The following is a 9,698-nucleotide window of genomic DNA, read 5'->3' on the forward strand; positions in this document are numbered from 1 at the left end:
GGTTGCCGAGCATGGACAGCCCGCTTCAAATCATCCCACAGATGTTCAATGATATTCAGGTCTGGGGACTGGGATGGCCATTCCAGAACATTGTAATTGTTCCTCTGCATGAATGCCTGAGGATTTGGAGCGGTGTTTTGGATCATTGTCTTGCTGAAATATCCATCCCCGGCGTAACTTCAACTTCGTCACTGATTCTTGAACATTATTCTCAAGAATCTGCTGATACTGAGTGGAATCCATGCGACTCTCAACTTTAACAAGATTCCCGATGCCGGCATTGGCCACACAGCCCCAAAGCATGATGGAACCTCCACCAAATTTTACAGTGGGTAGCATGTGTTTTTCTTGGAATGCTGTTTCTTTTTGGACGCCATGCATAACGCCTTTTTTTTTATAACCAAACAACTCAATTTTTGTTTCCAAAATGAAGCTGCCTTGTCCAAATGTGCTTTTTCATACCTCAGGCAACTCTATTTGTGGCGTACGTGCAGAAACGGCTTCTTTCTCATCACTCTCCCATACAGCTTCTATTTGTGCAAAGTGCGCTGTATAGTTGACCGATGCACAGTGACACCATCTGCAGCAAGATGATGCTGCAGCTCTTTGGAGGTGGTCTGTGGATTGTCCTTGACTGTTCTCACCATTCTTCTTCTCTGCCTTTCTGATATTTTTCTTGGCCTGCCACTTCTGGGCTTAACAAGAACTGTCCCTGTGCTCTTCCATTTCCTTACTATGTTCCTCACAGTGGAAACTGACAGGTTAAATCTCTGAGACAACTTTTTGTATCCTTCCCCTGAACAACTATGTTGAACAATCTTTGTTTTCAGATCATTTGAGAGTTGTTTTGAGTAGCCCATGATGCCACTCTTCAGAGGAGATTCAAATAGGAGATCAACTTGCAATTGGCCACCTTAAATACCTTTTCTTATGATTGGATACATCTGGCTATGAAGTTCAAAGCTCACTGAGGTTACAAAACCAATTTTGTGCTTCAGTAAGTCAGTAAAAAGTAGTTAGGGGAATTCAAATCAATAAAATGATAAGGGTGCCCATACTTTTGCACCGGTCAAATTTTGGTTTAATGCATATTGCACATTTTCTGTTAGTACAATAAACCTGATTTCAATCCTGAAATATTACTGTGTCCATCAGTTATTAGATATATCAAACTGAAATGGCTGTTGCAAATACCAAAATATTTAGAACTAAAAATGATTAAGATTAATAGGGGTGCCCAAACTTTTTCATAGGACTGTATATAAATATTTTTATTTTTTTTTTGTAGGGCTTTGCTAGAATGAGTTCAGTGATCGGTCAGGAGAAGAGTCAAGATTGGGGATCCACCAGTCTTGGAGGAGTGTTTAAGGTGGAATGGATACGGAAGGAGAACCTCCCTTTTCAGCAAGCACACTATTTAATGAATCCATGGAATGACAACAAGAAGGTCCAGATAAGCCGTGATGGGCAGGTAATGTTTACATAAGTTAAAAGGCTTATTTCATGAAAAGTATTAATGGATATATGATAAATATCTTATCGGTGGGGGTCAGACCTCTGAGGCATTCATCAATCCTGAGAAGGGGGGTACTTTGTGCTTGCTGCGCATTCAGCATGACTACTGGTGGAAAGCTCTCTAATTCACTTTAATGGAAGCACTGGAGATAGCCAAGTGTTTTACTTCAGCTATCGTCCGGGCTTCCATTGAAGTGAATGGAAGTTCCAACCCCCACCAGTCATGCCTAAATTCATTCAGGCTGTGGTCAGGTTATATGCGGAGGGAGGGACCCCTATTCTTTGGATTGGTGGAGTCTCAGCAGTCAGGTCCAATCAGATATTTATTGATGGAGGGTAAATGCTTTTCACGGCATAACCAGTTTAAGGGCCCCTTCACACGGCCTAAGCGCGCCGCTCATTTAGAACCGTACACGCGAGTGCTTCAAAACACATCCCAGCCGGCTTCACGCGCGCTCCCATTGAAGTGAATGGGATGTGTTTTGAAGCGCTCGCGTGTACGGGTCTAAATGAGCGGCGCGCTTACGCCGTGTGAAGGGGCCCTAAGAGGTATGTGGAGGACTTTTCCAATATACAAGTTGTAAAAGCCTTTTCATGCTGTGAGCATTGTAGCTAATTGTACTTTGTTACCTATTGCACTGGTTAGCAAAAAGAAAAGCTGTAGTTAACTATACATTGATCAGTGCTTCTTTGCATAATCTACAAAAAATGAACATGAGGTTCCAAGTGTAGGTTTTGCTCAAGGGGTACACTGTGTTCCAAATTATTATGGAAATCGGATTTAAAGAGGATCTGTCACCAAGTATAAAATGCTAAATGTCGTAAATTATTTAATTCTTTCTGTGCCCCTGGTCAGTTTGGAGCTTTTCTTTTTAAAACCTTTCTACCCAACTAGCCATTTAATGGTGACCGAAAGTGTAGTTGTCTTCTGCTTTGTTCATCACATGTCACTTTGAATTCTGGGATAATGTCTACTTCATTTTATGGGTATCATGAATGTGGAAAGAATTTTTGTGTCCTTGGTGACTTTTCTAGTAGTTTATTTTATTTGCAGTTGATTTACATAAATCTGATTATTTCTAGGAACTGGAGCCTCAGGTTGGGGAACAGCTGCTGCTCCTCTGGGACAAATTACTGCCGGGAGATAGAAGTATGTCCCAGTGATTATAGTGCAATCCTATGTGCCATTTTATGTCAGTAAGTATACTCATATGATGTGCCCCCCACAGACCACCACAATCAGATGTCTATGGTTTTTAAACATTGGCATCAGGGCGTTTTCTAGTAGTTACATAAAAGCAGGGGTGGGTTTTTAATTTTTTAACGACAAGTTATGTGCGGGAAGGGGGGTGTTGGGAGATAGGAAAAGCGATACGCACGCATTTAAACATTTCCAGGTCATCTTCCATTTAGCACAAAGCCACAACACTTTTTGAACCCCCCTACAGTACCTTTTATCATCCAGTATAAATTCTGAATCTGTGAGCCTCCTACAATGCCTCCTCTCATCTAATACAAATTTGCAGAATCTGGTGGGCAAGGTGTGTATTGGGGCTTCAGTTCAACATTTAGTGCATAAGCTAGTGGTATTATTTAGTAAAAGTGGTAAAACGTAAGTACTATATAAATATGGCAATAGTAATAAAAAAAATTTAACACACACTGAACATTATAAAATTGGCTGAATTACATTTTTCATTATTTTCTCCCAAAACATTATTAAAAGACAATCGTAGCATTACATGTACCCCAAAATGGTGTTATTTAAAAAAAACAAAAACAAAAAAACCAAACTTGTCATGCAAAAAAATAAACCCTCAAATGTCTTATATGGACAAAATGTTATAGCAATTGAAATGGAGATGGAAAAATTAGAAAAAGTTGCTCTGGTGATAAAACTGGGTTGTGTCCATAAAGGGTTAAGACAAATAGTCAAGCTTCTAGCAAGAATATGCAACACCTCTACCCAATATCTGGTAGGTTTGCACTATGTTTACAGGCTCTTATCAAGTAATTAAAACAGGAGCAAGAGTCTTGTTATTAGTATTGACATATCAATCTACAACAGGGGCCTTTATCCAGATAGTCTTGAAAAGGCTTTATTCCTCAATTATAGCAAGCATTGACAGCTGAAATGACAAGAACACCATTCTCATGAGGAAATGAACAGATTTTCCTCCAGTCTGTTCACAGTAATGATCTTCTTCCATGTCCCCTGACATTTATAGGTGTGTGGAATCAATACATAGAGATGAGAGGCTACTGTTATGTCTTTAACCCTTTTATGGGTGGATTTGTTCAACATTTGTGCTTATTTTGGTTTACTTAGTTAACTAAATTATATGCAATAATACAGTTTCAAGTCAGATTTTTTTTTTTATATTTAGAGCTGTTCTCTATCTGCTTTGCATATTTGTAGGTATGGAATTCTATGGGTGATAGAATCAAAATTTATTCACACATTCTTTAAAAATATGCACATTTTAACAGTTCAGTAAATCTTGGATAAAAGAAAAAAACATTGGTCTAGATTTACTAATGTTTCCTGATATTTTAACAGTGTAAGCTTAGACTAAATGTTCTAAAAATGCACCCTATTTAATAAAGTGATTGATGCTGAATGAAAAATTTGGCGTGCCTTTAGCAGGGCCAGCATTGACGGGTGGGGGTATGGGCAAACTTTCCCTACTTTTTGGGCTAATGATCAGGAGTAGATGAAACCATTGTCAGATGCAGGGTCTGCTCATAGCTGCTTGTAAAGCTTCCCCGCACTTAGCACCAGCCTGAGAGGCTCTAACTTCCCCCTCCTCCTCACTAGCAATCATTCATCCATCTGATCGGAGTGTGAGGGGGGAAAGTCTGTTGCAATGTAAGCGCTTTCACTGCTGCCAGACTTAGAACTAAACATGAGTTTCCTCCATTTCCATTAGACCCAGCAATTCAGCCAAATGTGAGTGTGTTGTTTGGGTAAAATATTAATATTTAATATGTAACTGTGTATATTTGTTTACAGTATGTGTCTTATATACTGTGAGTACTGTATGCTTGTAGACTGTATGCTTGTATGTGTGTGTATATATTGTATATGAATGTATGTGTGTTCATGTATGGTATATGAATTTATACATGTAAAAGTATATACAGCATATGAATGTCTATTTGCGTTTTCCTATGTACATGTGCCATTATGCATACTAGAATTATATTTTATAGTGTGATGCACAATATATTGAAATGTTAAAGGGGGTTGTCCAGGAATTACAGTTTTCTGCAAGAGGTCGGGTGCTCCAGTTTTTCCCACTGCTGTCTGGTTCAGTGGCATTCAGGGGCTTGTTCTGGTGGAAGTCCTTGCCAGACCTCCACCGGATCGGAGTCTGAGTGAACTACCTTCCTGCCATGCAGGGTTCCATGCAGACTGTATGGGACTCTCTATGCATGAGACCGAGTCTTCTGACCATTCTTATGATGGCTTCATTCCCTCACAACTGTTACTGACCTTGTTTGGGACCCTGTTGAGCTCCCACTCTGTGGAGCAGTAAGACCTAGACAGTTCCCTCTCCCCTCTTTTTTGGGTGTCACACTTTTTTAAGGCCTCCCACGCCTTGTGTGCCTCTCACAATGTCTGTATGTGTCTTTACAGGCTGCATGGCTGTGGGCCTTTTATGGCAATGTAAGATTCTGAGAGTTGTTATGGACCATACTAATCCATGTCTGAGCTGGCATAGGTGCTAGCATGGTGTAAAGGCAAATGTACAACTTCCAACCTCCAGACACTCCTTGTCTGACACTTAAAGCCTAGTTTCAACAAGACACAAAAGAGGAGAGAAACAAGAATGGTGAAATGGCCCTCCTTTACTCTTCTTGCTTATCAATGTTGTATATTTATTTGGCTGCCTGCTAGAAGCAGGCCATCGGTTCCTAACTCCTCTGGCTACCCTGGGGATCTTTGCAGTACCTTGTCTGATCCTAGATTAAGGGTTAGACCACTGGTCTTGTGAAGCAGGGGTTATGAGTTCAGATATTGCTGGAGTCTCCATCCCTGCACTGGCTCCCTATTCTACTCCATGTGGTCAAGCCCATCCTTGATGTCCTCCCTATGCCATGTACAAGTTTGTACCTTGGTCCTTCTCCCCAGGCTCAGAATATGCTTCAGTCCTCTGTGCCCATCTTCACCCAGCTATGGAGTTATGGGCTTGCTGTTCCTTCTTCTTTTGTACCCTTCTGTGGAGCTTGCAACCTGGTTTAGTCTGGAAGGCTTTGCTGACTACTTAAACCCCTTGAGTTCCCTTTGCAATTACCACTCTCCACTTTGTCTAGCTATTGGATAGAGCTCTCTCTGCCACTTTTCAGGCTCCCCCTCCCCCTTCTCTAAAGTTGTGTAATATGCAATCTTAGCAACTCACTTATTGTTTCCTCCTCCCTTCCTCAGTTTAGTTCCTCTGTGTTGCATCTCACCCTCTTGCTGCTCTAGCTTCTTGTTCCTTTTTTAGGGTCTATGCAACTGTTATCTTTGGAGCATCCATCTCTTGAGGGCACTAGCTTAGTATCTTAGGACATTTGCAGGTCGTAGCCAGTTCTCCTTTTTATTCTGTGAATCCTAGGTACCAATTTGGGCCCCTCATTCTTCGGGCAATCATGATTGCTGCTGTTGGCAATCTAACTTTGCTTTTTCTGGGCTGCTGTCTGTATCCTGGTCCAGAGCAGGCTTCCTCCTTGGGGTCTGAGGTTTAGCCCGATCTGTCTCTTGTGCTGTTGGACGACTGCAGGGTGTTTTTCTCTTCCCACCTTCTAGGACTGCTTTAGGAAGTCCCATGGTACTGTGTATCCCAATGATATAACCGAGAAAATTAAATTTTTGTTAGAAAACGACTTTGAGAGAACATTAGCAGTAATATTAACTATCCAAAACTGAAGCTGCTGGAAAGATAGTAAAATCTGACCGCACAAATACAATGAACGTCTGCCTAAAACAAGTAAAGAGACCTTAAAATATGCTTATAAAGCAACTTTTTGTAAATGAATGGTACATTTGAATCCTTATCCTCAGTCAGGCTGTTTGCTTAGAAATAATCTGTCTCAGTGCCCAGTTCACACACAGAACTCCATGGAGAGGGGAGGGCGGAGGATGAGACTGTAAATTGAATTATTGCCTCATTTTGTGCAGTGGTAGGATTTAGGATTTAGCACTGTCAAAAGTTTAGCAGCCACCTATTAGAACAGAGAACTATAGATCTTATTTGAAAGCTGTAGAAACTGAGAGAAAAACTTCTTTTGTGTCTATTGTTTAGATATTACCTTTTCTTTTCCTGTTTTCAACAGGCCGTGAAGATTGGGACTGACACTATCTATGGATAAGTCTTTGTCTGTGGTTTCCGTTAATAGCATGTAATTGTTTACAAGCAACCTGTTTATAAAGTGTCGACATCGCAGGAAGATATTTTTTTTTATTTTTATTAAAAATGCACTAGACCTGGATGGGCAGTTCTGGGATTTATAGTACATGGTGGTAAGGTACAATTGGAGTTGTAGTTCAGCCCTGGTTGGATGATGGAAGCTTGCCCATCCAATGTTTCTACACTGTAATGTTCCTTACTTTTCTAAAGCGCATTGCACTATTGTAAATGTTCAATGTTTATTTAATGACATTTCACTTTATAGAAGGTAAAGTCACAGCCGTAATGGGAAGAGTAAAATGTAGAAATATTGAAGTCATTCATTACACTATACATTTCAGTGTATTGTTAGGTAGATGATCAAATGTGAGTATCACAAAGAAATGTACTGTAACTAGGACCATAGTCTATGTGTGCATGTTAAACTTGGCTGTGCAGGGTATGTCTTCCAAGCTGTAGAAAACATTCTCCTTAAAAAAGAATTTAGGAGAGTGTTATCTCAGAATTTGCTCATGCTATATTTTAATGTAAATGTATCAGGGAAAATCCACCATGAAAGCATTGAAGGTATAGTGATCCCTATGTCTGCTGCTGCTGTACAGCATTGTATACAGTGGGTCACACTATAACACTGGAAAACTGAAGAGGGACCCATGCTTAGGTAATCTGTCACTGAAAAATGGTTTCCCACAGTATTTGAAATATATATCTAATTACTGGGAACTTATTGCTGGAATAATGTTCAGCAGTCAAGAGTCGGGGTCGCCAAGCTTCCCATGTGGGTGTAGTGGTGGTGCCATGCTCAACCCATGCTTCATTAACTTCTGTGGGACTGACCTAGATTGTTGTTCTAGAGGTTCCATAGAAGGCAATGGCCTGGCGTCACTTGTGTAGAATTACTCTAGCCAATTTTGGCATTTGGGGGGTCTCCTGAATGTTGGGGTGCCCAGTGGTGCAACCGCTAGCGATCAAACAAATAAGTGTTGCTCATGGGAAAACTGCTTAACTTCATCTGTTAAGTTTCTTCTGGAAAATACAAATGTGAATAAAGTCTGAGAACTAAATGTAGCTTGACTGTAGTCCTAAAGCATCGATATCTGGACCATTGCTGACTTAGGGTGATACGTACTGCTTGCCTAAAAGACATCTCATCTGTTAACATGAGATACATCCATACGAATGAGCTTATGTAAACAATGCAATAGGACCTAACAGTAAATTTTACAGTCCATGTATGAATAAGTTGTTATTAGAAGATACATTCTAACTTGATTTTTTTTAATGTTTGTGCAGAAATGCAAATTTTCTGCCTTTTAGAACACTAAGGCTAGAGAAGATACAATGTAAAGTTTGTCCCCCCCATGAATGTACAGTATATTATGCACGTACTATTAAGAGCTAAGACTGTACTGAAGTACATATTGCACATATGTCTTTGCATTTTGTTTTGCTGCCATGTTTCACATTTACCTATTTTGTTTAACATAATCTAAAAATATTAATGTTCCACTTCAGAGCTTTTTTGAAACCTCCTGTTCTCCCCTCCACCCGTGGATACATCTTACAAGCTATGTGTAGTTGGCCAATCTCCTAGTTCTGTAGCTACAGGGAGCTTTGGAAATCCCTCAGTAAAATCCTCCTGCTCCATTTCCAAGCATTTTCAGTAATAAGGATAAGTAAGTTGCTTTATACATTGTTTCAGAGCACTTCATGCAACTTGTAGTTCCTAGTTAAAATGCTTTTCTGATGCTAAGAGTTTATTTTCTATTGGTGCTGCCCTAGAAAGTAGCATACTTCCATTTATGCTATACTTGAAATGTACTGCCTTAAATGACTGCCTTAGTCATATACAGCCTTACTAATGGTGTACATTGTAATTGGGAAACTGGACAAGCTCCAAAATATAGATTTAAAAAAAGGGTGTTCAGAAAGACCTTTTACATCAAGGTAAAAGGGATATCTGAGACTTTTAGAATATTGCCCACAGGTAGGAAACTGTAAAATAAGATATAGCCTGCACTCGCATGATAAATGTCTCACTTCAGCGCTGCCACTTCTTGCAACAGAAACCGCGCATTCATTGGTCATGTGACTGCTGCAGCCAGTTACTGCAAATGTGACTGCCCAGACCAGTGACTGACCACAGCTGTCACGTGAATGATATGTGCAATATCATCAATGCAGGAGGTGAAGCAGCAGCACTGAAGCAAAGGAACATTTTTATAATGGGGAGTATATGCTGTTTCTTTATATACACAGTTTTCTACTCTTGTACATTTTTTGAAAAATCTTGGATGGTCACTTTAGGTTTCAAATTAGATATGTTAAAGAGCCACCTAATCTTGATTTTTTTTTTTTAATGAACCTTACATGTTTAGGTTTGTTTAGAATACGCTGTATTATTACTAGGAAAGTAGAGTATTACTCCTCTTGCAAATGTTGTTTCTAAGTGTATATTATCTGAACATCAGCTGCACTTAAACACTTGTTTATAACTATAATAAAGTTTGATTTTCAAAATGTATCATCTTATTATTTGCTAGATTACTTGTAACCCTTAAAGTGTAAATCCCATTTTATTAATGTAATTTTTTTAGGTTAATAAAGTATGGGTCATTAATTTGAGAAAACAAAACAAAACACAGCACTCGTACTAACTTAGTTGGTGCACTTGATAGGGTTTCATCCCAGACTTATGTTGAAAACTATACCAGGCACTCGAAATTAAACAGAATTCTTTAGTTGTGCAAAACATTTTTGAGCTTTAGTATGGCACTATGCAATCCAATA

At 39.6% G+C, this 9,698-nt stretch overlaps 1 protein-coding gene across 4 annotated transcripts in view; it reads left to right on the plus strand.

The window, feature by feature from the left end:
- The window catches only part of YTHDC2 (YTH N6-methyladenosine RNA binding protein C2), a 65,461-nt gene extending 56,083 nt beyond the window's left edge, over positions 1-9,378 (plus strand). For all 4 annotated transcript variants that reach the window (XM_075272049.1, XM_075272063.1, XM_075272056.1 and 1 more), the window contains exons 30-32: positions 1,289-1,471; positions 2,599-2,712; positions 6,835-9,378. In XM_075272049.1, coding sequence (XP_075128150.1) covers positions 1,289-1,471; positions 2,599-2,679 — 264 coding nt within the window. In that variant the 3' untranslated portion in view covers positions 2,680-2,712; positions 6,835-9,378. The remainder of the gene's footprint in view (positions 1-1,288; positions 1,472-2,598; positions 2,713-6,834) is intronic.
- Positions 9,379-9,698: the final 320 nt, after the last annotated feature.

Source organism: Leptodactylus fuscus, chromosome 1 (assembly GCF_031893055.1).
Source record: "Leptodactylus fuscus isolate aLepFus1 chromosome 1, aLepFus1.hap2, whole genome shotgun sequence".
NCBI lineage: Eukaryota > Metazoa > Chordata > Amphibia > Anura > Leptodactylidae > Leptodactylus > Leptodactylus fuscus.